Source organism: Neodiprion lecontei, chromosome 3 (genome assembly GCF_021901455.1).
Source record: "Neodiprion lecontei isolate iyNeoLeco1 chromosome 3, iyNeoLeco1.1, whole genome shotgun sequence".
NCBI lineage: Eukaryota > Metazoa > Arthropoda > Insecta > Hymenoptera > Diprionidae > Neodiprion > Neodiprion lecontei.
Genome location: NC_060262.1, coordinates 12,481,828 through 12,509,633, shown reverse-complemented (window position 1 = coordinate 12,509,633; position 27,806 = coordinate 12,481,828). Strand labels below are relative to the sequence as shown.

General features: G+C 39.9%; 2 protein-coding genes across 2 annotated transcripts in view; one reads left to right on the top strand and one right to left on the bottom strand.

Moving 5' to 3' along the window:
* The window catches only part of LOC124293695 (glutamate receptor ionotropic, NMDA 2B), a 1,867,270-nt gene that overhangs the window by 1,819,146 nt on the left and 20,318 nt on the right, over nucleotides 1–27,806 (bottom strand). The window lies entirely within an intron of this gene.
* LOC124293427 lies at nucleotides 420–16,127 on the top strand. The gene is made up of 6 exons (XM_046734279.1): nucleotides 420–657; nucleotides 13,510–13,982; nucleotides 14,065–14,192; nucleotides 14,286–14,487; nucleotides 15,719–15,906; nucleotides 16,007–16,127. Exons 1-6 carry the CDS (start codon nucleotides 420–422, stop codon nucleotides 16,125–16,127), a joined length of 1,350 nt encoding a protein of 449 aa, XP_046590235.1.

The window sequence follows — 27,806 nt, the reverse complement described above, 5'->3', positions numbered from 1 at the left end:
CAACCACCTCACATTCCTTTCCCACCTTATCAGCCCCGTGACATTCCAAAATTAATAGTTCCGAGAATTGTTTGTCCCAACGTCGCACCGGAATCCTTTGACCGCGTGCCGCTCACCGTCAAGTCGAAACTTGTCAGGTGCGCGCGCATACGTATTTGATATCAGTCCCGTGACATTCCTTACCCTCCATCAAATTATGTGGTGGGGGAACGTTATAAAAGCGAAAAGTGAAAAGTTCATCGTCAGTCTGAAGCTGTTCTTCTTGCAAATGAGAAGTGCTCTGGAACAACGTGAGTTGAAGAAACGATTAGAACTGCTCCTCAAGAATATCAGAGAAGTAAAACATCTCCTGAAAATCAGATCCGACCTCAATCGACTTACAAGAGATTTCGAGCACCTACAACTGGACCGTAACGACAATGGACTTCTCAAAACTGAACGAAATCGCGCGGCTGGAGACGTTTCTGCCGTTGAAAAAAGTTTCGGATCTTGAAGCCTACTTCGAATACAGAGTCAGCGGTGTTCGTCGAGTCAAAACGAAATTTGGAGACAAAATCGTTCTGGACTTAGATGACGCTTTCACGATTTTTCTGCCCAACCGACTGAACAAAGCCCTCCACGAAAACGAAGATTTGTACCAGAAGGTGACAGCAGCCAGTAAGGAGATACGGTTGCATATACGCTATCTTGGCGGACCCTACAGTCAACTCGAATTTGTATACGTATAATATTCAAACAATGTTCTGTGTAAGTCTTACGTTTAATAAACAAAAAAAGATTGAAATTACGAATATTTTTTCATTTATCCATCCTGTATACCTTTAATCCTACGTTTTGTATCTAGAATTAAGTCTCAAAATCTAAGAAAATGTCCGAACACCACTAAGCAACGACGGAGGGTTTCGAGCTGCAACTCTACGATGAGTATTTGGACGGGTTCAGACCGGAGTGCAAGGTCGGCCGATAGCCGCGGTACAGAGCCTGCGGTGTTGGGTTACTATCGCTCTAGGAATGCAAAACTCGGTTTGAGTACAGCTCGGTCAAGGATGGAGAGCAAGGTCGAATCTTACATAAGCTTCTGAAAAAAAATTCTCTCTTAAGAGCTAAGGTGAAGGTATAAAATTATTTCATGAATATTCTTTAAAAGTTTTATTGAGTACAATTTTTAGAGTACGGTTGACAATTACTTCACAAAAAAATAGTACAATAATTCTATTCAACAGTGTCATGACCAGGGTGATATATTCGCCAGGAATGCGGGACCGTTCTTGTAGACGCTTCTGCGCAGTAACACAAATCGTACAGCCTCGCCATCCGGACAGTACGATGATTTTGTAGCCAATTCTGGAGTATGCAAACGTTTCGTGCTGCACAGATTGCGTTGGGTATTGTGTGAAGGTCGCATCTCAGAGACACAGCTGAAGTTTTTTGCAGGGTTTCAAGCGACGGGCAGTCAAAGTCCAACATATCGATGATTTCAACTTTCGGAACGATTTTGAGCAACCAATCTCGTTTTTCTTCTCCTTTTACGTACACGGTTTGAGCTTTGCACAGCCTGTCTTGAATGGTCCGCTCAACTTCCTCAAAAGGTACGGTTCCACAGCTCCAACGTAAGCCGTGAAAATCGCGTTCTAACCAAGAATTTTGGCTTTTATATTTGACGTCCAGTAAATTCCATTTGTAAGGTGGTTTGAAGAAAAACACTGAAGGAGATGCTTCCGAGGAGATTGAAATTACAGCCAATTCTTTTAACGTGAAGGTGTTGTTGAGAGGTCTACGAAAGCCTTGTACGTCAACGATGAGCTCCATCTTTGAACTGTGCGAGATGGTGGAAACGGGTCAGCTTTTATACCAACTTTTTCACCCCACCACTGAGCGGGTTGTATTCGACAATACGATCGTGAACGATCAAGCAGTACGCCGATGTTTCAGCGGGAAAGTTGGCTTTAGCTTCAAATTCAAGACGGATGTCGACAGGTCCGTACTTCAAAGATTCGTTTTGTTTCGAACAGTCGATAACGAACAAGGGGACGTCTCGAAGGAATTCACTCTTTGTCAGCAACGGCTCGGGGTTCTTGTCGTAGTAGGTAGCTTGGAAGTTTGCGTACATCTCGTACAGGAGCGCGTAGAGATTACGACTCATGTTGAGGTTCAGGTTACCGTACGGGTAAGATTGAGAGTTTAAGAATAGCTTGACGTCCGTGATATCGCAATGATCGAAATGACTTGCGTTCTTGCCGGTCTTGTTCTTTCTACTTGTTTGGAAACTCAAAATGACGTACCGAGGTTTTTCAAGCTGAGTGGAAGTTTTCACAGTCCAAACGTGTTTCGATGTCGTGGGAAGTAAGGGATATTCGTACAATTCCCAACTGCGGAAGCTCATCGAAACGGGCGGATCTCTCTGAATGAAATTTAGTAGGTCAACTTTTTTCTGATCCGCGAGTTTCAAATACGGTATTAGCCATTCCACTGCATTGATCGTGATTTTGAATTCCTCCTCCTGAGTCTGCATGATTGCGTTGACGTCAGTTTTTGATCTCGTCAAAATTAACTCATGTTTAGCGTTGACAACGATCTTGCGGTAGTCTTCGGCGAAACCCAATATCATGCTGAGCGGTATCAGTACGTCAAAGTTACCATCGGTATCGGTTAATTTTTTCTTCTCTTCTACATCGAGCCATCCAGCGTTCTCCATCAGCCAAGTCTGACCAGGGTGCAGGGAAGCGTAACCCTTCATGAGACTTGTCAAGCCAACGTTCTTGCTTCTATCAACCTCAACTGCGTTAATTTCGTAGCGAATTTCTTCAAACAGATGACAGATGGCGTTGTTTACGAGCTGTGTGTTCACAGTAGCTGTACCATCAGGTTTGAGGAGTCGTCCGTGGATATGTACCGAACTTTTGCTGGGTAATATGCATAAATCCTGATGCTGAACGGTGATTCGAATTTCATCGCTGTTGTTGAAAGTTGACGAGGCGTAAGGTTTGTGAGCGTGAATCTCGTAATGCGCAACGGATTCGTCAAAGACGACTGGTGTTTGAATGCTCAAGATTTCCTCCTCCATGGCACGTAGCAGATGATAAAAAAGCAAAATCGGATTTTTATTTGTCGGAAATTCCTCTTCCAAAAGGTGTCAGTTTCAGACCCAGAGCTATCAGGAACTCCACGTTTCGAGGTGTTAGCGGTTCGGGAATCGAACGACGACTGACTTGATCGGGGCATGTCGACTTACTGATATACCTACTCTTTGACAGTCTGTTATATACGATTCCCATCGTTTATCGCGATTTGATGTGTAGTCTCACAGTGATAACTTCTCCACGAAAATTAACCAGGTCTCCGTCTTGATCCACTAACCGGAGCTGAACGTGATCTATGGTCTTGACGGTGATCGGAAGGTAAATGACGTGCGACGGTACTTCCACGATCTTATATCCTGGTGGGACGGTCGGGAAAAACTCGTGAATAGTGTGTACTTTGTGTCCATTGACGTAGGCGCCCGTTGTAATGCTACACTCGACTCGCAACGCGTTGACCTTGAGTATAGTTACAGGCACGTCCGATTCGTGAGTTTTGTCAACCTCCAGTACACGTGGTGTAAATCCCAAAAGTTGAGCAATGGAATCATTCGGCTCAAAGTTAATCGTGTGGTTGCATGTGATTTCGCTGCGTAATATATTATTGTTGGGTTTGATGGCGAGCCTGATGTCTGTATTTCTTAGCACGTTTTGAAGATACTTCTCTATGTCCTCGATCTCGTAGCTGCCGGTAGGTATGGTGATCACTTTGTCAGCTACGTAAATTTTATTGTGACCGACATCAACGTTGGGAATCGAATTGAAGGTTAACAGCTCTACCAAGCCAAGAGCATAACTTTTATCACGAGCAAGTTCGATCGGTGGGAAATATTGTGCCTCGAGTATCGAAGAGGTTCCCGAAATCGTTAACGTTAACGAATCATCCATGACTGCGAGTGGTAGACTGACTTTGACGAATCACGCACCATGTTTATATAGCTCACCACTCAGAAATTTCAGACACAAGTGTCCGCATTCAAATGTATCGTAATCCTGGTACCTCTCATGATTGTATTTGACGCTACCAACGCCGAGGTATTTTATGAGGTCCGAGGGTGGTTGAAGGTTGCCGAAACTGTCAAAGTAATCGATATTATTGTCACGTTTCTTGTACGCAACCCAGTGTGTTCCCGGACCGTCTTTGTCGTCAAGGTTGATTATAGCTGACTCGTTTTTGCGTGGACCGTTTTCGGGCATTTCGTTTCGCATGAAAACACCGCGGAAATGCGGAACCCTCAAGATTTTTGCATATTTCAACAAGTCCCAATCAGTCAACGCTCGACGTGGTAGCATCGCATCTAGTTTTTTGAAAGATGGAGACCAAGACCTGTTTTGTACGGTTTCATGTGAAGCCCTTTGCCCAACGCGATAGCTTCCATAGTTTTGTTGTGTCGTTTGCTTTCCTCCAATTCTCGTTTAGCCGCGCTCGCATCGTTCACAGCTTTTGCTATACCTGCCGCACCGCCGGCTAACGCACCCGTAGCGCTGAGACCGGCAAAAATAGGAATCAGAAACGGTAGAAAACCACCGACTTTCGAAGGTACCGGTAGGACGCGAGGTGTTCGCACTTTACATTTACCACCCGCTTTTTTAACGGCGTTCTCAGCTCCCTTCAGCGCAGATTCGATAGCTACTTTTGCATCGTTGCTTGGAACCATGGAACGTTTTGCAGCATTTACAATTTTTCTCAAGGTCACATTTTTTGACTTTCGCATTCCCATTCCGAGTTTTGATTTTACTTTCATTATATTAGCTACTGCTCAAGCGGCTGCCTTCTCACCCAAATTTGCGTCCTTTGCGAGAACCCGTTTCCAAGCTTTCTCAGCCAACACCCTATCAGCCTCGTTTCTAACCTCAAGGTTCTCACGATTTTTCGAATACGCTATATCGTGTTCCTTACACGCTGCATCGAGAGGGTTGATACCGGAATCGCCTCTCGCGAGTCTTTTCGTCAACTTCGTACCGGGACCGCAGTATTGGTAACCGGGAACATGCAACTCGATCGGAAGTTTGTTGATGATTCTATTCACCAGACCCTTGCCACGATGTTGCCGCCTGCTGCTGCTTCGTTTACCTCTGTACGCGATCATGTTCGTGCGTTGACTGAAGAAAAGTGCTTTAAAACGGGGTATTTATAGCAAATCCGATCAGTCATGTCCGAGATGCGATTTGAGAAACAACCTACCAAGCTTCCCGTGATGAATTTTGACAAACTTTCGGAGCAAAATGTCGAAAAGCACAAACGGCACGGTGAATTACTCCCGAACAGTGTACGTGCGATATTCTGTGGACCGTCGAATTGTGGTAAAACTAATGCGTTGCTCACACTTATAACCCATCCCAACGGACTCAGATTTGAAAATATCTACATCTACTCGAAATCTCTCAACCAACCTAAATACCGATTGTTGAAGCAATTGCTGGACCATGTTGAGAATACGGAGTATTTTGCGTTTACCGAGCGTGAGCAAGTGATTCCACCGGAAGAAGCACGGCCCGACTCAATAATCATATTTGACGATGTAGCGTGCGAGAAGCAGGACAATATTAGAGCCTACTTTTGCATGGGTAGACATCACGACGTTGACTGTTTCTATCTCTGTCAGACGTACGCGCGTATTCCCAAACATCTCGTGCGCGACAACGTAAACTTACTCGTGTTATTCAAACAAGACGATATGAACCTGAGACACGTATACAACGATCATGTGAACACCGATATGTCTTACACAGAGTTTAAAAGTGTGTGCTCTGCATGCTGGAACGGTGAGAAGTACGGGTTTCTGGTGATCGACAAAGACAGTGAGCTCAACGAAGGACGATACAGGAGGGGATTCGATTCTTTTGTTAGCCTGGAAAAGGAATAAAATTTACCGTTTTCGAGCGAGAGACGCAGTAGCGCTGCAGACTCAGTTGCGTCAACATGCAGAGCTCTGAAATTTCCAAGCAAAAAGATGTCCTACATCAGATCGCTCAAGCAAGTGCTGCGATCCGTCGAAAACACAGATTGCTCAAGTCGGGCAGGGAATCTACGACTCAGAAATTGAGTGACGTTTTCAAACCAGTAGTGACTCCGTTGCAAGAACTGGTGAATGTTACAAAAGACACCAAACCTGTCAAACAAGAGGTGGAAGAAATTAAAGAAGAAATAAAGGAGATGAAAAATGAAACGAAAAATGAAACTGTCTCGGAAATGGACGATTCCTTTGCTTCGGCGGGGGATGAAACAGTCGTAGAAACACCGGTCGAGGACGAGTATTTTGCACTGATGAGAGATGCGAAGACAAAAGGCGAATTGGACAACGTGTACGGTGTACGCAACCTCTCAAACGGACTGATGATCGGTGATTCTACGACTGTTTCATCCCCCGCCGAAGCAAAGGAATCGTCCATTTCCGAGACAGTTTCATTTTTCGTTTCATTTTTCATCTCCTTTATTTCTTCTTTAATTTCTTCCACCTCTTGTTTGACAGGTTTGGTGTCTTTTGTAACATTCACCAGTTCTTGCAACGGAGTCACTACTGGTTTGAAAACGTCACTCAATTTCTGAGTCGTAGATTCCCTGCCCGACTTGAGCAATCTGTGTTTTCGACGGATCGCAGCACTTGCTTGAGCGATCTGATGTAGGACATCTTTTTGCTTGGAAATTTCAGAGCTCTGCATGTTGACGCAACTGAGTCTGCAGCGCTACTGCGTCTCTCGCTCGAAAACGGTAAATTTTATTCCTTTTCCAGGCTAACAAAAGAATCGAATCCCCTCCTGTATCGTCCTTCGTTGAGCTCACTGTCTTTGTCGATCACCAGAAACCCGTACTTCTCACCGTTCCAGCATGCAGAGCACACACTTTTAAACTCTGTGTAAGACATATCGGTGTTCACATGATCGTTGTATACGTGTCTCAGGTTCATATCGTCTTGTTTGAATAACACGAGTAAGTTTACGTTGTCGCGCACGAGATGTTTGGGAATACGCGCGTACGTCTGACAGAGATAGAAACAGTCAACGTCGTGATGTCTACCCATGCAAAAGTAGGCTCTAATATTGTCCTGCTTCTCGCACGCTACATCGTCAAATATGATTATTGAGTCGGGCCGTGCTTCTTCCGGTGGAATCACTTGCTCACGCTCGGTAAACGCAAAATACTCCGTATTCTCAACATGGTCCAGCAATTGCTTCAACAATCGGTATTTAGGTTGGTTGAGAGATTTCGAGTAGATGTAGATATTTTCAAATCTGAGTCCGTTGGGATGGGTTATAAGTGTGAGCAACGCATTAGTTTTACCACAATTCGACGGTCCACAGAATATCGCACGTACACTGTTCGGGAGTAATTCACCGTGCCGTTTGTGCTTTTCGACATTTTGCTCCGAAAGTTTGTCAAAATTCATCACGGGAAGCTTGGTAGGTTGTTTCTCAAATCGCATCTCGGACATGACTGATCGGATTTGCTATAAATACCCCGTTTTAAAGCACTTTTCTTCAGTCAACGCACGAACATGATCGCGTACAGAGGTAAACGAAGCAGCAGCAGGCGGCAACATCGTGGCAAGGGTCTGGTGAATAGAATCATCAACAAACTTCCGATCGAGTTGCATGTTCCCGGTTACCAATACTGCGGTCCCGGTACGAAGTTGACGAAAAGACTCGCGAGAGGCGATTCCGGTATCAACCCTCTCGATGCAGCGTGTAAGGAACACGATATAGCGTATTCGAAAAATCGTGAGAACCTTGAGGTTAGAAACGAGGCTGATAGGGTGTTGGCTGAGAAAGCTTGGAAACGGGTTCTCGCAAAGGACGCAAATTTGGGTGAGAAGGCAGCCGCTTGAGCAGTAGCTAATATAATGAAAGTAAAATCAAAACTCGGAATGGGAATGCGAAAGTCAAAAAATGTGACCTTGAGAAAAATTGTAAATGCTGCAAAACGTTCCATGGTTCCAAGCAACGATGCAAAAGTAGCTATCGAATCTGCGCTGAAGGGAGCTGAGAACGCCGTTAAAAAAGCGGGTGGTAAATGTAAAGTGCGAACACCTCGCGTCCTACCGGTACCTTCGAAAGTCGGTGGTTTTCTACCGTTTCTGATTCCTATTTTTGCCGGTCTCAGCGCTACGGGTGCGTTAGCCGGCGGTGCGGCAGGTATAGCAAAAGCTGTGAACGATGCGAGCGCGGCTAAACGAGAATTGGAGGAAAGCAAACGACACAACAAAACTATGGAAGCTATCGCGTTGGGCAAAGGGCTTCACATGAAACCGTACAAAACAGGTCTTGGTCTCCATCTTTCAAAAAACTAGATGCGATGCTACCACGTCGAGCGTTGACTGATTGGGACTTGTTGAAATATGCAAAAATCTTGAGGGTTCCGCATTTCCGCGGTGTTTTCATGCGAAACGAAATGCCCGAAAACGGTCCACGCAAAAACGAGTCAGCTATAATCAACCTTGACGACAAAGACGGTCCGGGAACACACTGGGTTGCGTACAAGAAACGTGACAATAATATCGATTACTTTGACAGTTTCGGCAACCTTCAACCACCCTCGGACCTCATAAAATACCTCGGCGTTGGTAGCGTCAAATACAATCATGAGAGGTACCAGGATTACGATACATTTGAATGCGGACACTTGTGTCTGAAATTTCTGAGTGGTGAGCTATATAAACATGGTGCGTGATTCGTCAAAGTCAGTCTACCACTCGCAGTCATGGATGATTCGTTAACGTTAACGATTTCGGGAACCTCTTCGATACTCGAGGCACAATATTTCCCACCGATCGAACTTGCTCGTGATAAAAGTTATGCTCTTGGCTTGGTAGAGCTGTTAACCTTCAATTCGATTCCCAACGTTGATGTCGGTCACAATAAAATTTACGTAGCTGACAAAGTGATCACCATACCTACCGGCAGCTACGAGATCGAGGACATAGAGAAGTATCTTCAAAACGTGCTAAGAAATACAGACATCAGGCTCGCCATCAAACCCAACAATAATACATTACGCAGCGAAATCACATGCAACCACACGATTAACTTTGAGCCGAATGATTCCATTGCTCAACTTTTGGGATTTACACCACGTGTACTGGAGGTTGACAAAACTCACGAATCGGACGTGCCTGTAACTATACTCAAGGTCAACGCGTTGCGAGTCGAGTGTAGCATTACAACGGGCGCCTACGTCAATGGACACAAAGTACACACTATTCACGAGTTTTTCCCGACCGTCCCACCAGGATATAAGATCGTGGAAGTACCGTCGCACGTCATTTACCTTCCGATCACCGTCAAGACCATAGATCACGTTCAGCTCCGGTTAGTGGATCAAGACGGAGACCTGGTTAATTTTCGTGGAGAAGTTATCACTGTGAGACTACACATCAAATCGCGATAAACGATGGGAATCGTATATAACAGACTGTCAAAGAGTAGGTATATCAGTAAGTCGACATGCCCCGATCAAGTCAGTCGTCGTTCGATTCCCGAACCGCTAACACCTCGAAACGTGGAGTTCCTGATAGCTCTGGGTCTGAAACTGACACCTTTTGGAAGAGGAATTTCCGACAAATAAAAATCCGATTTTGCTTTTTTATCATCTGCTACGTGCCATGGAGGAGGAAATCTTGAGCATTCAAACACCAGTCGTCTTTGACGAATCCGTTGCGCATTACGAGATTCACGCTCACAAACCTTACGCCTCGTCAACTTTCAACAACAGCGATGAAATTCGAATCACCGTTCAGCATCAGGATTTATGCATATTACCCAGCAAAAGTTCGGTACATATCCACGGACGACTCCTCAAACCTGATGGTACAGCTACTGTGAACACACAGCTCGTAAACAACGCCATCTGTCATCTGTTTGAAGAAATTCGCTACGAAATTAACGCAGTTGAGGTTGATAGAAGCAAGAACGTTGGCTTGACAAGTCTCATGAAGGGTTACGCTTCCCTGCACCCTGGTCAGACTTGGCTGATGGAGAACGCTGGATGGCTCGATGTAGAAGAGAAGAAAAAATTAACCGATACCGATGGTAACTTTGACGTACTGATACCGCTCAGCATGATATTGGGTTTCGCCGAAGACTACCGCAAGATCGTTGTCAACGCTAAACATGAGTTAATTTTGACGAGATCAAAAACTGACGTCAACGCAATCATGCAGACTCAGGAGGAGGAATTCAAAATCACGATCAATGCAGTGGAATGGCTAATACCGTATTTGAAACTCGCGGATCAGAAAAAAGTTGACCTACTAAATTTCATTCAGAGAGATCCGCCCGTTTCGATGAGCTTCCGCAGTTGGGAATTGTACGAATATCCCTTACTTCCCACGACATCGAAACACGTTTGGACTGTGAAAACTTCCACTCAGCTTGAAAAACCTCGGTACGTCATTTTGAGTTTCCAAACAAGTAGAAAGAACAAGACCGGCAAGAACGCAAGTCATTTCGATCATTGCGATATCACGGACGTCAAGCTATTCTTAAACTCTCAATCTTACCCGTACGGTAACCTGAACCTCAACATGAGTCGTAATCTCTACGCGCTCCTGTACGAGATGTACGCAAACTTCCAAGCTACCTACTACGACAAGAACCCCGAGCCGTTGCTGACAAAGAGTGAATTCCTTCGAGACGTCCCCTTGTTCGTTATCGACTGTTCGAAACAAAACGAATCTTTGAAGTACGGACCTGTCGACATCCGTCTTGAATTTGAAGCTAAAGCCAACTTTCCCGCTGAAACATCGGCGTACTGCTTGATCGTTCACGATCGTATTGTCGAATACAACCCGCTCAGTGGTGGGGTGAAAAAGTTGGTATAAAAGCTGACCCGTTTCCACCATCTCGCACAGTTCAAAGATGGAGCTCATCGTTGACGTACAAGGCTTTCGTAGACCTCTCAACAACACCTTCACGTTAAAAGAATTGGCTGTAATTTCAATCTCCTCGGAAGCATCTCCTTCAGTGTTTTTCTTCAAACCACCTTACAAATGGAATTTACTGGACGTCAAATATAAAAGCCAAAATTCTTGGTTAGAACGCGATTTTCACGGCTTACGTTGGAGCTGTGGAACCGTACCTTTTGAGGAAGTTGAGCGGACCATTCAAGACAGGCTGTGCAAAGCTCAAACCGTGTACGTAAAAGGAGAAGAAAAACGAGATTGGTTGCTCAAAATCGTTCCGAAAGTTGAAATCATCGATATGTTGGACTTTGACTGCCCGTCGCTTGAAACCCTGCAAAAAACTTCAGCTGTGTCTCTGAGATGCGACCTTCACACAATACCCAACGCAATCTGTGCAGCACGAAACGTTTGCATACTCCAGAATTGGCTACAAAATCATCGTACTGTCCGGATGGCGAGGCTGTACGATTTGTGTTACTGCGCAGAAGCGTCTACAAGAACGGTCCCGCATTCCTGGCGAATATATCACCCTGGTCATGACACTGTTGAATAGAATTATTGTACTATTTTTTTGTGAAGTAATTGTCAACCGTACTCTAAAAATTGTACTCAATAAAACTTTTAAAGAATATTCATGAAATAATTTTATACCTTCACCTTAGCTCTTAAGAGAGAATTTTTTTTCAGAAGCTTATGTAAGATTCGACCTTGCTCTCCATCCTTGACCGAGCTGTACTCAAACCGAGTTTTGCATTCCTAGAGCGATAGTAACCCAACACCGCAGGCTCTGTACCGCGGCTATCGGCCGACCTTGCACTCCGGTCTGAACCCGTCCAAATACTCATCGTAGAGTTGCAGCTCGAAACCCTCCGTCGTTGCTTAGTGGTGTTCGGACATTTTCTTAGATTTTGAGACTTAATTCTAGATACAAAACGTAGGATTAAAGGTATACAGGATGGATAAATGAAAAAATATTCGTAATTTCAATCTTTTTTTGTTTATTAAACGTAAGACTTACACAGAACATTGTTTGAATATTATACGTATACAAATTCGAGTTGACTGTAGGGTCCGCCAAGATAGCGTATATGCAACCGTATCTCCTTACTGGCTGCTGTCACCTTCTGGTACAAATCTTCGTTTTCGTGGAGGGCTTTGTTCAGTCGGTTGGGCAGAAAAATCGTGAAAGCGTCATCTAAGTCCAGAACGATTTTGTCTCCAAATTTCGTTTTGACTCGACGAACACCGCTGACTCTGTATTCGAAGTAGGCTTCAAGATCCGAAACTTTTTTCAACGGCAGAAACGTCTCCAGCCGCGCGATTTCGTTCAGTTTTGAGAAGTCCATTGTCGTTACGGTCCAGTTGTAGGTGCTCGAAATCTCTTGTAAGTCGATTGAGGTCGGATCTGATTTTCAGGAGATGTTTTACTTCTCTGATATTCTTGAGGAGCAGTTCTAATCGTTTCTTCAACTCACGTTGTTCCAGAGCACTTCTCATTTGCAAGAAGAACAGCTTCAGACTGACGATGAACTTTTCACTTTTCGCTTTTATAACGTTCCCCCACCACATAATTTGATGGAGGGTAAGGAATGTCACGGGACTGATATCAAATACGTATGCGCGCGCACCTGACAAGTTTCGACTTGACGGTGAGCGGCACGCGGTCAAAGGATTCCGGTGCGACGTTGGGACAAACAATTCTCGGAACTATTAATTTTGGAATGTCACGGGGCTGATAAGGTGGGAAAGGAATGTGAGGTGGTTGATGTTACACATCAGCAGTCCTACCGTGGGAAAGGAATTCGGAGTGGTTCATGTTACACATCAGCAAATTCTCGGAACCATTAATTTTGGAATGTCACGTGGTTGATAAGGTGGTTAGACAAAACAATGCGTTCGACAAGTTTCGACGGCGAGCGGTATGCGGTCAAAGGATTTCGGTGCGACGTTGGGACAAACAATTCTCGGAACCATTAATTTTGGAATGTCACGTGGTTGATAACGTGGGAAAGGAATGTGAGGTGGTTGATAAGGTGGGAAAGGAATGTGAGGTGGTTGACGTTACACGTCAGCAGTCCTACCGTGGGAAAGGAATTCGGAGTGGTTCATGTTACACATCAGCAGTCCTATCGTGGGACAGGCGAGCACTACAGACCTTCGGTCGGTAAGATTGTCGGTAAAACAGCACGATTTTGACCCTTGATCGATACAACTGTCGGTAAGATTGTAGGTAAAACAGCACGATTTTGACCCTCGATCGATACAACTGTCGGTAATTGACCTTCGGTACGTCAGACTGTGACGTCATCGCGGAAAAGGGTTTGAGTCTGGGCTGCGCGGAGCGGAAAAGGGTTTGAGTCTGGGGAGAATGTATAGGCGGACTGGTCGGCTCGGTCGGTAAGTGTCGGTAACCGGAATCTGCGTGTAGAACCCCCCTTGCTATACTACTTCCATGGCTCTGAATGTACCGCGCCTATCGGTCGACCTCGCACTCTGGTCTTGACTGAACCCGTTCAAAATTCATCGTTGAGAAGACATAAGAATGTACGATAGGGTTGTTATAAAAGGTGAGCTCAAGATTTTTCCTAAAGAGAAAAAGCAACTCAAAGATGAAGCTTTGCCAAGACTCGAGCATCAGTTTGTCCCGATATATTTCAATCACTCTGAAGATGAACAGCATTGTCAAATTGAAGATCATCAAATTGAGCAACAAAAAATATTAACAAATGAAGAACTTTCTAATAATGTGATGGACGCTATTATTCCAATAGAACAAGACTTAGACGAACCACCGTTAAGTCAACATGTACATGATATTATCGAAAATCAGCAGGAAACGGAAGCAAGGGCACAATTGGAAGATTTCAGAGCTAAGATCAAAAAAATTTCATTACCGCCGTCTTGGTTATATTTAGATGAACCAGATGGACTGATATTCATGCGGATAGACGAAACAACTAGGCAAATCGTAAACCATCTACGATTAAACGAGGATACGTCAATTACAGTAAGTATTAATCAATGCCCGAGTAAATTTATCCCGTTTATTTTTTTTTTAGTAACAATAATTTATTTATATAACATTGCAGGTAATTCTCCCTAATAATGAAGAATTGTTATTGAACGAGAAAATCGATTCGTTTCGTGATATTTACGATTACTTAAAATCTGTAGAGAGATGGCCATTGTGCGTGGGCACTCAAGTCGACAGTTATAGGTAAGAATGATTTATTTTTTACATGCATAAATTAATGAACTACTAAGAAGGGTTGAATACGATTTAAATTTTAACAATTACGTAAATTTTCAGATATTCGAGAATTTGCAAAGGTGTCATTATTAGTGAAGATACTTACAAAAGAAATCAGCCCAATCCAAGATGTAAATCTTGTCGAATTTTAAGAAATCGCTTACAGAAACGTGATTCAACTTCCATTAATTTAGAGAGAGTAACAGCTATAAAACGACGTGCTTCAAATCTGTTTAAAATATGCAAACGTTTAAAAAGAACGGTAAGTTTTTTAAATAACTATGAACATGAATTTATACTATTAATCAAGCTGGTTCGATTAAATATTGAAAATCTGGATCCAAGATTTTTAACAATTTTTGTATTGTGGTTATGGCATTGTGGTTATGGTTTGTAATTATGGTGTTACAATATTATCACATTATTTGTTTTTTTAACAGAATACTCATGTTCGTATTTGTGCTCTTTCAACGGCTGCGTAGTGAATAAAAAATAGATTCTTATGAGGGATTCAGAGACATGAATAATTGTAACAAAAATTCGAAAGAAATAAACATTAAGTATTCATTTAGCATATGTGAATACTAACTGAAATATTTTCAAAAAATTCTTCAGCGAACGTGAGCAATGAAATCTCAATAATATTTCGGCTAAAATAGTTTCGATTTGTATATAAAAATTGTACATATATATTTTTGCTGAAATATTTATTATTTTTACACTTATTCCAGTGTATTGAAGATTTGTCTATAAAATTTGTATATTTTTTGTAATTCTGGAAGAAAAGATTTTATTATTAAATAAAGCAAGTTTTCTCATTCTAATTACAACAGAGTAAAGTAGGATTATAATTTTGTACATTGTAATTATTACGTTAATAAAAGAATTATAAAATTAATTTATTGTGCTTGCATAGATGTAGTAGTCAAACATTAGAAGTTGATATAATAATAAGTAATAATTGTTTCATAATTTTCAATGTTAATAGGACATTAAACTAATATTAACGAATATTTGTAGTACAATGTTATTCTGCGCTATTAGCGTTTTTCACTTTAGACAGATATCGAAGAAAATAGTATTGGACATTTTTGAATGGAACGTTAATTAATGTTAAATATTAACTCGATATCTTCAAAAGATTTGTTACCAAACTTACGATGAATTTATTATTATTTTTTGTTGTAAAAAGCTGCCGATGGATAACTGTAAGTTTGTAATACATCATTATTTATATCTTTAGCACTTGCAGTGCGCTATATGTATATGCGGCACCTTTCATGCGATATTGAATAAAAATATTAGTATCTTAATTAGTTATAATAGGACATTAATATTACTTATACTGAAACTTCGTAGAATGATAACCTTAGCACTACCATGAAGGTTAATCAGTTGCAAAGTATCAACTATGTCATGAATTTAGTAATATTGCAAATTTTTAAATATTGTTATTAAATTAGTGACGTTTACAATTTATAACTTCTTTGCAGCAAATTCAACTGAAAGAACAAATATTTATGGCCAAGTCCGAGTGTGCCAAAAAGTCAGAGGCTGTAGTACAAGATGCCATTCAGAAGTTACCTACAGACTTTCAAAATGCCGTAAATTCATGTTTTGCAGCTGCAAAAAAAAAAAAGTGTGAAAGGTCGACGATGTACGTTACAATGGATATACGAGTGTACATTGATTCGTTTAAAAAATACAACCATGTATCAATTTTTACGCAAACGCAACATTTTACCTCTCCCGTCAATTGATACATTAAATAAATTTATCAGAAAAATTAGTTCGTCTGCTTATGGCTTCCAAGCTGCTACTTTTCACAGCTTTAAAGAAAGATGTGAGACAATGCAGGAAGGAGACAAACGAGGGGTGATTTTGGTTGACGATAGAAATTGAGCGAAGGAGTATTTTTCGACCAACAATCTATGAAATTTTGTGGCTTTGTGGATTTGGGAAGACATACCCCCGATGATTTAAAAAATAAAACGGCAGATCATGCCTTAGTTTTTAAATTTGTACCTTTCAGAGGTAGATGGGTTCAATCCTTGGGTTGCTTCCTTTCAAAGAATGCGTGTAAAAGCGAACCACTACATAAGCTCATTTTAGAATGTATCGTGCTTATGGAAAATAGTGCTGTATGTATTGATGCTGTTGTTATGGATGGTGCATCATGGAATCGAGGCGTTTGGAAAATCTTTGGTGTAGACGAAAACAACATCAGCTGTGAACATCCTTGCGATAGCTTGAGGCGATTATGGATGATATCAGATTTCAATCATTTACTCAAATGCTTTCGAACTTCTACGTTAGATGATAGACTTCAAGAGTTCAAGGTATAATTGATAAATAATATTTTTGTTTAGTTGCTGTTATTATTACTATTATAAATTTTTCAGACACCTTACGGAACTGTTAAAAAACGGCATTGGGAAGCTCTCTTAGAAGAGGAAAATTATCGTCAACCAAACATGAAAATTGCTTACAAGCTAACACCAGCGCACTTGAATCCGAAAGGCTTTCAAGCGATGAATGTTCCTCTAGCAACTGAAGTATGTATATTTCAAAATCTTTACTAATATCTACTGATGAAATGATCCTCTTTTCTTTGATTAATTTATTATAAATTATCTTACAGGTGTTTGGTCATGAGGTATCTGTTGCGATCGCACACTACCAACCAATGTGCAATAAATTAAAAGATCCGACTCCAACGTAATAGTTTATTGATCTCATTTTCAACTTAGTCCAAGCTATGTCATCGCGTATACCAAAAGATGCTCTGTACGCTAAAGATGATTGTCGTAACAAACAGGTAAGAATCATTATAAAATGAAACAAAATAATAAAATATTGTAAGTTTGTAGGTTTAATTGGAAAATAACCAATTGAGAAAGCTTTGGCTCATATTACGATAATTGGTGCCATACAAAGACTCTCAGGTATTCAATGCAAAACGTAAACTTGTTATATTACAAGTAGTTTGCAAAAACTTATCTGATCAAAATTTTTGTAGGTGAAGAACGTTTCAAAAGAAATTTAAAATACTGTGTCTGTATGCATTCATGACCTCAAGAAATTGTAAATCTGCAAATTTTTCTATTGTTTTATAATTTTTTTGTTATTGTTTTATCAATAATTTCTTACATGGTCATAATGCTTCTATACTTATTTTGTATTAACGTATTTCAGGCAATACTGAAATTCCTGCAATTTTTTGAAGATTGGGAAAAGTTTGAGAAGAAAATACCTGTTTCGACGAGTACTTCAGTAGGGTTAAAAGTTACCTTACGGGCAACACTAGAAATTTTGGACATGCTCAAAAACGTATGTGATTTTAAATATTTGATGACAGCAACTTTATCCCAAGACCCTTTGGAGGTAGTTATACAAATCAACATTGTTTTACCATTACTTATTATTATAATTATTATTATTATTATTTCCTAATGGATATTTATCTACTTTCAATTTCAGAGATTTTTTTCTGTCATGAGATATTCTTGTGGAGGAAATGATCATCCCGATCCAAAAATGTTTGCCCAAGTATATCGCTTAGCATCTTCTTTTTCCCTCATACGTCCACCAAGAGAGTGTAATGTTTCGGGCACGGATCTTCTAAAAAGTCTAGTAGACGCTAAGGAAGTTTTAACTTCTTCAAATAAAGATAGCAAAGGTTTATGGCTTCAAAGCATCGATGATATGTTGGAAAGCACTGAGCTAATACTTAAAGGCTCTTACATCGACACAGACCATGATTACAACGAGGCTGTAACCAGTGATGCCGTCCAATCATATATTGCTGGTTATATTGTTCGCAAGTTGAAAAAAATTGTGAAATGTGTGAATTGTTTACAATGTATACAAATGAGTGCGGAAGCTGGTAAAAAATTACAGAGAAACGATGTTATTTGTAAAATGGATTTATATGGAGGATTACTTTTTGCAAGTAATGAATTATTTAGTCTAACTAAGCAATTAGAAAAGTGTGTTCTCAGAGCTATTAGTAAAAATCTCACCAATTTGGAAACAATTTCTGACATATCAATAGAGCTTAAGAAAGAAGTTTTATAGAAAGTTGGATGCTTTGAGCATGAAAATAAATTAACTAAGAAAATAATTGATATTTATTATTATTTATATTGTTATGCGCGCTCATTTTCTGGTGAAATCTAAAAATAGGCGCTATGACGAAGCCAAAATTAAGACAAAGACGAACAGAAAAAATGCCAAATCACTTTCTTAAATAAAAGACTTATATCAACGACTCAAATATTTATGTTAAATAATATATTTTATTGTTATAAATTAATATAAGTTTTTTATCTGTAAAACCCGCCTTAAGATTGTTTTTGTAGTTACATTTAAATTAGAAAGTAATTTATATTTTTTATACGTGTTACGGGGTAGATTGCGTAGGCTCCGATGAGCGGTAATCGTAGCTTACTCCACGCCCAGCCAAGGTGTTATTTGGCTGTTATAGGGTCCGTTCACGTCGACTGTGCACTCGCACGCTACTACTCCCAGTGCAGGAAGTGAATGGAATAGAAAGGGATCGGTATTAAGGGAAGGTAAACGATTTAAAGTATATGATTGTTTATTAATAGTCAATGCAACGGTGTCGGTCGAACGAAAAAGGTATGGTCTTGGTTTAGAGGGATAGGTGTCTTGCTTGAGCGCTAGGATGGATCTGCCTAGTTTAGCGGGATGTAGAAGGCAAGCTAGCCGCGAGTTACAGACGATAAGAGTAGACTACAGAGCATGAGGTAACTAAGAGTGTGGGAAAGGAATAAGAAGTCTGGAGGACGTAACATACGAATAAAATTGTTTTGAAGCATTAATTATTTGATATTTTTTTTAATTTATCCAAATTAATTGTTTAATCAAAAAACTGACATTTGTGAAATTGATTTTTATTATTTTTCTTTCGAATAATTGTTGTTCTTAAATTTTGTACATGCTGTTCACTCATTTTATTAATTTTTTTAATGTTTTAAAAATAAATCAGGCGTTAAAAAATCATAAGCAAACGATTGATTATGTGTTTTTATTGTATTCTTATTTTCAAAAGTGCGCCATAATTGAGCGGAAGTTCTTCCGTCCTTGTCTATTTCCCTTTCCTTTTCTAATAACTTTTAGCGCTCTTCTTGAATATCACCCGGTGGCTACTGTAGCGCCACCCCTCCGTAGCACATTTTTACGGATACTTTTAATACACAGAGACGGTTCTCCTTACCTCTACCCTCCATACTTCAGTCTCATTGCCGGGTGTCATGGGGATCGGTGTCATGGCGACTTCCATGCGTAAATAATCATAATAATAAAAAGTGTGCGATGACGACGTGAAATTCTATAATAATGAATGAAACGAAGTCGATCATGTTATAAAGCGATATCGGCGATATTCTTATAGCTACAGCCTTCGTTATAGTCTCAATCGAAAGAAAAAAAGAAAAAATATACACTGGTGGATTTTCTCCGAGACTCTATAATTCGTTGGTTATGAGGAAAATAAATTTTTGTACATAGATATAGTCCTGTGTATAAGCAAGTTGTGCGGAGTAAGAGTGTCGCGGGCTGTCGAGAAAATGTACTTGTCTCGAGTCGCTACAGCGACTCTTGACTGAAATTAAAGTAAACTAGTTCGTATAAATCTCCGAGTAATTATTTGCGAACATAATAAATGGCGACGAGAACCAAAGAACTTTCGCGATTGAGAAGTGAAAAAAAATGGATGATAATCGATTGAACGAAATCGAAAGCAGTGTATTGGCTGGTAAAACCTCGTGGATATACGGGCTAAATAAATTGGAGTTACAGACAATCTCGGAACATTTTGGATTATCGATAACGGAAGAGACGACGGTGGATGAGGTAAGAAAACTGCTGTCGGATTTTACAAAAAAGATATACTCTGAAAACAAGGAGAAGGAGGAATCGGTAGGTAAATATACGATAGTAATAGTCTAAGAGCCAGTGGACGGCTACCTGCATGTATTTGACCAAACCTGGGATTTTGTACAGTGAGGCCCCTATACCTACCATATATGAGATGGAGGTTCACTAAGCCCCAACTGGTGGACGCGGCGCGCGCTCAGGTAAGACAGGTATCGATTTTTGGTGAATTTCAAATGCATTTGACCACGTCTGCCGTTTTGATATTTGAAAATATATTATTATTATTATCTAAAAATAACAATGGCAGACCATTACCACGCGTTTAGCATAGTGGCAGACAGTTTTGAAAATGCTGAAAAAAATTAAATTTTGAAATTAATTGACCAAATCTGCCATTGATATATTTTGTTTATCAGGGTCTTAAAAACTTATATTCATCACGGCAGACGGCTTCATGGCGTACACACTTCAGCAGACAACAAAACCTTAGCTACTATCCGGTCATATGTATATACATATATGTATTAAGTTACCTATTTCACATCAATATGATTTACTTTATCATGCATCCATATTAATTTAAAATTTAATTTTGTAAACTATGTACTAAAAGTGATGAGTTTGACGATAAGAAAGCAAATATATTTCGGAAGAATCTCAAATATTAGGGTATATTGCAGATAACAAATAATCATTCAAATATTTATTTAGTTTTCTTCTTTTTATTTGTTTAAGACAAAATTTGAAAAAATGAATAAAAAAATATAAATCGCGCATGCTTTACAAAACATTTATTTTTTCCGACTAATTTCAATCTTCGTTCACCGTCATCGGAGTCAAGTCTGTCGTGGTGTGACTCGTCTTCATCATCCGTAGAATTGGAATGTGTAAAAATTAAACATTAATTATAAAATAAAAATAATTGGCAAAGTGATCCGAACATATTCGATAAAAAATTGATTATTATAAACTTACCAGGGACTTCGGTGATTAAGTCACTCACAGAAGTTGGCAGCTGATCACCATCAAACCATTTGAATACAAATTTGTCCTCCTGCTCAATCCAACCATACTCTAATGGGTCCAATGTGGTAGGTTGCTTCTTATAAGCATTTCTCCAAACACTTGAAATATAATGAGCTCTTAGAAGTTGCTGGTAAAGCTCACTCTTACACGGTGGTATTGAGCTTGCATCAAAATTCAGTATTTTTTTTAGTGAAATTTTCATTGACTAAAAGCTTCTGACGTGAATGAAAATTTCACTAAAAAAATACTGAATTTTGATGCAAGCTCAATACCACCGTGTAAGAGTGAGCTTTACCAGCAACTTCTAAGAGCTCATTATATTTCAAGTGTTTGGAGAAATGCTTATAAGAAGCAACCTACCACATTGGACCCATTAGAGTATGGTTGGATTGAGCAGGAGGACAAATTTGTATTCAAATGGTTTGATGGTGATCAGCTGCCAACTTCTGTGAGTGACTTAATCACCGAAGTCCCTGGTAAGTTTATAATAATCAATTTTTTATCGAATATGTTCGGATCACTTTGCCAATTATTTTTATTTTATAATTAATGTTTAATTTTTACACATTCCAATTCTACGGATGATGAAGACGAGTCACACCACGACAGACTTGACTCCGATGACGGTGAACGAAGATTGAAATTAGTCGGAAAAAATAAATGTTTTGTAAAGCATGCGCGATTTATATTTTTTTATTCATTTTTTCAAATTTTGTCTTAAACAAATAAAAAGAAGAAAACTAAATAAATATTTGAATGATTATTTGTTATCTGCAATATACCCTAATATTTGAGATTCTTCCGAAATATATTTGCTTTCTTATCGTCAAACTCATCACTTTTAGTACATAGTTTACAAAATTAAATTTTAAATTAATATGGATGCATGATAAAGTAAATCATATTGATGTGAAATAGGTAACTTAATACATATATGTATATACATATGACCGGATAGTAGCTAAGGTTTTGTTGTCTGCTGAAGTGTGTACGCCATGAAGCCGTCTGCCGTGATGAATATAAGTTTTTAAGACCCTGATAAACAAAATATATCAATGGCAGATTTGGTCAATTAATTTCAAAATTTAATTTTTTTCAGCATTTTCAAAACTGTCTGCCACTATGCTAAACGCGTGGTAATGGTCTGCCATTGTTATTTTTAGATAATAATAATAATATATTTTCAAATATCAAAACGGCAGACGTGGTCAAATGCATTTGAAATTCACCAAAAATCGATACCTGTCTTACCTGAGCGCGCGCCGCGTCCACCAGTTGGGGCTTAGTGAACCTCCATCTCATATATGGTAGGTATAGGGGCCTCACTGTACAAAATCCCAGGTTTGGTCAAATACATGCAGGTAGCCGTCCACTGGCTCTTAGACTATAAAGTCGGGTATCAGCCGGAGCGAGGAAAACGTGCAAATAGTTACCATTATGCCATCAATCGGTAAAATAACCGAATTTGATAGGGAAAAACAGACGTGCGAAGATTATATTGAGCAGGTAAAATTTTATTTGGATGCAAATAATATAATCGATGAGACAAAAAAACGTTCAAAGCTCTTGACGGCCGTTGGTGGGGCAAATTATGCCGTGATAAAGTCGCTGTATTTGCCGGACGCACCGAAGAGTGTATCGTGGCAAGACATATTGAAAAAATGTCAACAACACTTTGGGAAATGAGTGAACGAGCTGTTAGGCCGAGTAAAGTTTCACAAAAGAAATCAAGGGAATAGAGAAACGCTAAAAGAGTTTGTAGGCGAAATTCGGAAGTTGGCGTTAGACTGTAAATTTACCGGACCGACGGGGAAATTACCATTGGAAACGATGTTGCGCGATCGGTTTGTCGCAGGTATAGCAAACGAAGAGCTGCAACGATATTTATGTCAACGACACGAAGAGTATATGAGCGATAAAAACCCGGATGTCTGAGTTTAGAGAAAGCGTTAGAAATTTCCTGCAACGCAGATGCGGCAGCAATGCAATAAAAAATAATTAAAGAAACCGAAGCGTTGGCTATTCAAAAAATAGTTACAAGAAAAAGGTTTGAAAAAAACAACAATAACAAAAATTCAATTGAGAATGCAAATAAAAATGCATGTTTTAGATGCGGGTACACAAATCATACCGCGGATAAATGTTTCTACAAAAATGAAATACGTACATATTGCGAAAAAACGGGACATATTAGTCGAGCATAAGCAAATATAAGCAAAAAATAACTCAAAGCCTCAATCATCAAAGAGTAACGAAAAAAAAAATCATCAAAGATAGAACAAATTAACTTAGGAAAAGGCATGGGAACTGACGAGAGCGACGATGACTTACTTATACGCGTGTCCGGTAATCCGAACGAAGAGCGAAAAAGGAAAGACAAATGATTACATAGTGGAGATTAAAATCAACTCAAAATTAGTCAAATTTGAAGTCGATAACGGGGCACACCTTTCGCTAATAAATAAAAAAACTGTAACACTTTGTTCTACCTGAACAATTAAAGAACATAAATAAATAAATTATAGATAAAAGAGTCGACAAAATTGTAATGATAAAATAGTATAAATAAAATAGTTCAAATAAACAGATTGCAATAAAGGGTAGACAAAAAGTGTGCATGTAAAATATTAAAAGCTATACATTCATTCGAACATTCACACAATTTAAAAAATACGCCTTGGATATACAATACGTTGAAATATGCTGCTTGCTTGACTTAATCTTCGAATGTGGTGGCACCATGTGAGTCACTTGCCGATCCTGATCTTATTTTCTCCATTGCTCTCGTTCGATAGATAGTTTGAATTTGGATGTTCACCTTCAGGATTCGTCGTTTGCACACGTTCAGAGTGGAGATGAAATCAGCAAGGATCGCAACGACATCGAATATTCGGTGAACTTCGTACTGTGTATATTGAGTTTTGTAATGTAAAAATAGACTAGATTTTGAACTTCTGCGGAGTATTATAAGTTTCGGTCTGTACAGGTTGGCGTCTTTCCGCAGAGTCTCCTTCGCTTCTATCCTCCGGATTTGTTGCCGGTTCCACCAGACTGGTCAAACGCTCACTCTCCTTCCGTCCGGTCAAATCCGAAATATTGCCGCCCATATTCGAATGCTTATAATGTCACAAAACATACGATCGGTTATGGCCTGCAGAAGAAACATGTTGGGCGAAACGAAAAACAACATTATTCGGATATGGAGAAAAAAACAGTTGAACGTCCTCGGAACGACAGACGTTTCGGTTAAATAAAAGGAAATTGAAACAACATTACCACTAGTGGTAGTTGATGAGCAAGGGCAAAATTTGCTAGAGAGAAATTGGTTCGAAGCATTAGGAATAGAGGTTACCGGTATAAACAACATCACCGAACCCGAACAACACGTCACTAAAAACCTTGTGCTAGAAAAATTTCCTTCGCTCACACAGCCGACACTCACGGGGCATAACGGACCACTGATTAATATACAACTTAAAGAAAACGCCAGGCCTCATTTCATAAAATCCAGACGCATACCTTACGGGCTACAAGAGGCGGCTACAGATGCTTTGAACTCAATGGTACAGCAAGGCATGTTGAAACCAGTAGATCAATCCATATGGGCAACACCAGTGATATTCGTACGGAAGCTAAATGGAAAGATACGGGTAGTGGGTGAAAACGACCGTGAACCCGAAAATAATGAATTCGGAGTATCCATTACCAACAATCGAAGAAGCATTGTCAACCCTAAACGGAGGGGAATTTTTTTCGCAAGTCAACCTCAAGGATGCCTATAAACAATTGCAAGTAGACGAAGAAACCTAGAAAATATTGACAATAAATACACCAATGTGTCTGTTAAACATTCTACGTCTGTGAGATGGTATAGCGGCGGCGCCGCAAATTTTTCAAAACTACATGGTTATGATCATGTCCGGTATCCCTGGGATAAAGATATATTTGGATAATGTAAAGATACAATGCAAAACAATCGAGGAACACGATCAAAGACTACTGGTCGTATTACAGCGTCTGCAACAAGCAAACCTCCGCTTAAACGTGGAGAAATCTATATTTCGGGTAAAATCAATGGAGTTTTTAGGCCAAAAAATTTCGAAAGAGGGTACTGAAACTCTAAACGACAAAGTGGAGGATATAAAGAAAATTCCCGCACCGAAGAACAAACGAGAACTTCAAGTATTCGTGGGTGATATAAATTTCTACGCCAGGTTCCTAAAAAACCGCACACGGGACGCTGAACCGCTTCACCGGCTATTGGACAAAAATGCGAAATAGATATGGACGGAAAAAGAGCAAAATATATTTGACAAATAAAAAAAACAACTCACAGGATCGGAAGTATTGATACATTTCGACGATAAGCTTCCTATCGTACTCTCTGCTGATGCATCGCCTCACGGTACGAGAGCCGTACTGGCTCATGAGCTACCAGATCAGCGAGAACAAGCTATTGCATTTTCGTCTAAAACACTAAACAAGACGCAGCGGCATTATGCACAGTTGGATCAAGAGGTCTTAGCTCTCGTTCAAGCGGTGAAACATTTTCACCAATATACAGCCGGGCGAAGTTTCAAATTAATAACAGATCATAAACCACTACTGGGAATATTTGATAATAAGAAAAAAAATCCAGACATGATCTTGCCAAATTGAATCGATACGAGATAATACTATCGGCGTACGACTATGACTTGATCTATCTACCAGCCAAAAAGCATGGGAACGCCGATTTACCGTCTCGTTTCCCCATGGCGGAGGAGGCCGTTGAAGATGAAAAATTCGGAGCGGTACTAATGCTTGAGGGGATCACCAGAAATGCTATCACACCAGAAGAGCTGGCGGAGGAAACACGGAACGATAATAAATTGCGAAAGATAAAAAAATGTCTCCAAACAAAATGGCCTGAAAAAATCGAGCCGGACTTTCGAGTGTTTTGGCAAAAAAGGGAAGAACTGTCGATAATAAACGAATGTCTGACTTGGGGAGCACGAGTAATTGTATCGAAGAAATTACAACCTGAAATAATAAACTATTTACACGCGAATCATCCGGGAATAGTTGCTACGAAAGCGTACGCCCGATCGTACGTTTGGTGGCTAGGAATAAACAATGACATCGAACTGAAGATAAAAAATTGTGGTAAATGCCAAGAGGTACGAAATAACCCGCCTAGAGCGCCAATAAAAACTTGAGAATCACCAAGCCAACCATGGATTCGACTCCATGTGGATTTGGCCGGGCCTTTCCAGGGACAAATATTTTTAATTATTGTGGATGCCTACTTGAAATGGATCGAGGTCAGACGCGTTCCAATTCACCTCATCGGACAACGTGATCCGCGAATTTCGTAAACTTTTCGCAACTTTTGCACTTCCGCGCACGATTGTATCAGACAGTGGCACAGCATTCCGTTCTAGTGAAATGGAAACGTTCTATCGAAGAAATGGTATAGAGTTCGTTTTCATTGCTCCGTATCATCGGTCATCAAACGAACAGGCAGAAAGAGCCGTACAAACGACAAAAAAATCTCTCAAAATACTGCAAGAAGGAGACTGGGAGGTAACAATTAGTAGATTTCTACTAAAACAACATTCGACGCAAAATGCAGACACAGGAATTACACCGGCAGAGTTGATGATAAACAGGAAATTGCGTATTCCACTTGACGCAATAAAGACAACGGATATTAAAGAAAAAGCAGAGAAGGATAAAACAAAAAAAAAAACTCCGGACGGCGCTCGGGAGTTAGAGCTCCACGACGAAGTACAAATGCGAACGCATAGACAAAGAGGCGCGAAATGGGCTCGAGCGATCGTCGAAAACAAAACGGATCCATTATCCTACACCGTTCGTGAAAACGGCACTGGAATAAAACATCAACGTCACATCGATCACCTTCGGAAAATGCCAAAAACGGGAGGAGAAATTAAAACAAAACTAGGAGGTACTCAGTCAGAAAGAGAAAAAGAAAAACAACCACGCGAGGAGCGTGCCTACAATCTTTGAGAACGTCCAAGAAAGTCTACATAGGCTTACGACTAAACTAGGGTCGAGGGATGTTGTGTACCGCACTGGGAGAGGAGCTCGAGACAAAAGCCCGACCAAGCGACAGAGGATTGGGCAGTTCAGCTCTCCAGCTCTCGGCTACCGCGTCACCCGTGTTGAACAACAATGTATATTGAACTGAAATTAAAGTAAACTAGTTCGTATAAATCTCCGAGTAATTATTTGCGAACATACTATACTTAATACTTATAGTTTTATCAAACCAAAGTTTTTATGTACTTAAACTCTAAGATGGTATCATTATTTCTCCCCAAAGACAAAGTAAAAAAAAACTTTTGATACAAAATCTACTCAATTTATTTAACGCTTACAGTTATGCAGCGTCAAATCTTTAGCATTTACATTTTGAATTGTCCATCTATTGCGTACATTTATATAATATACAATTTCATAAAGATGAAATGGAGTTTATCGATAAAATTTTGGAAAAATAAGTTCCGTAAAATATGTAGCAAATAAATTTTGAATTATACATCTACTGCTTACATTTATATATTAGTAAATCAAGTCATCGGAATATCATTGAATTCGAACTCATTTACATCTCCATTATCCGACATGTCATTCCATTGTTGATCAAGT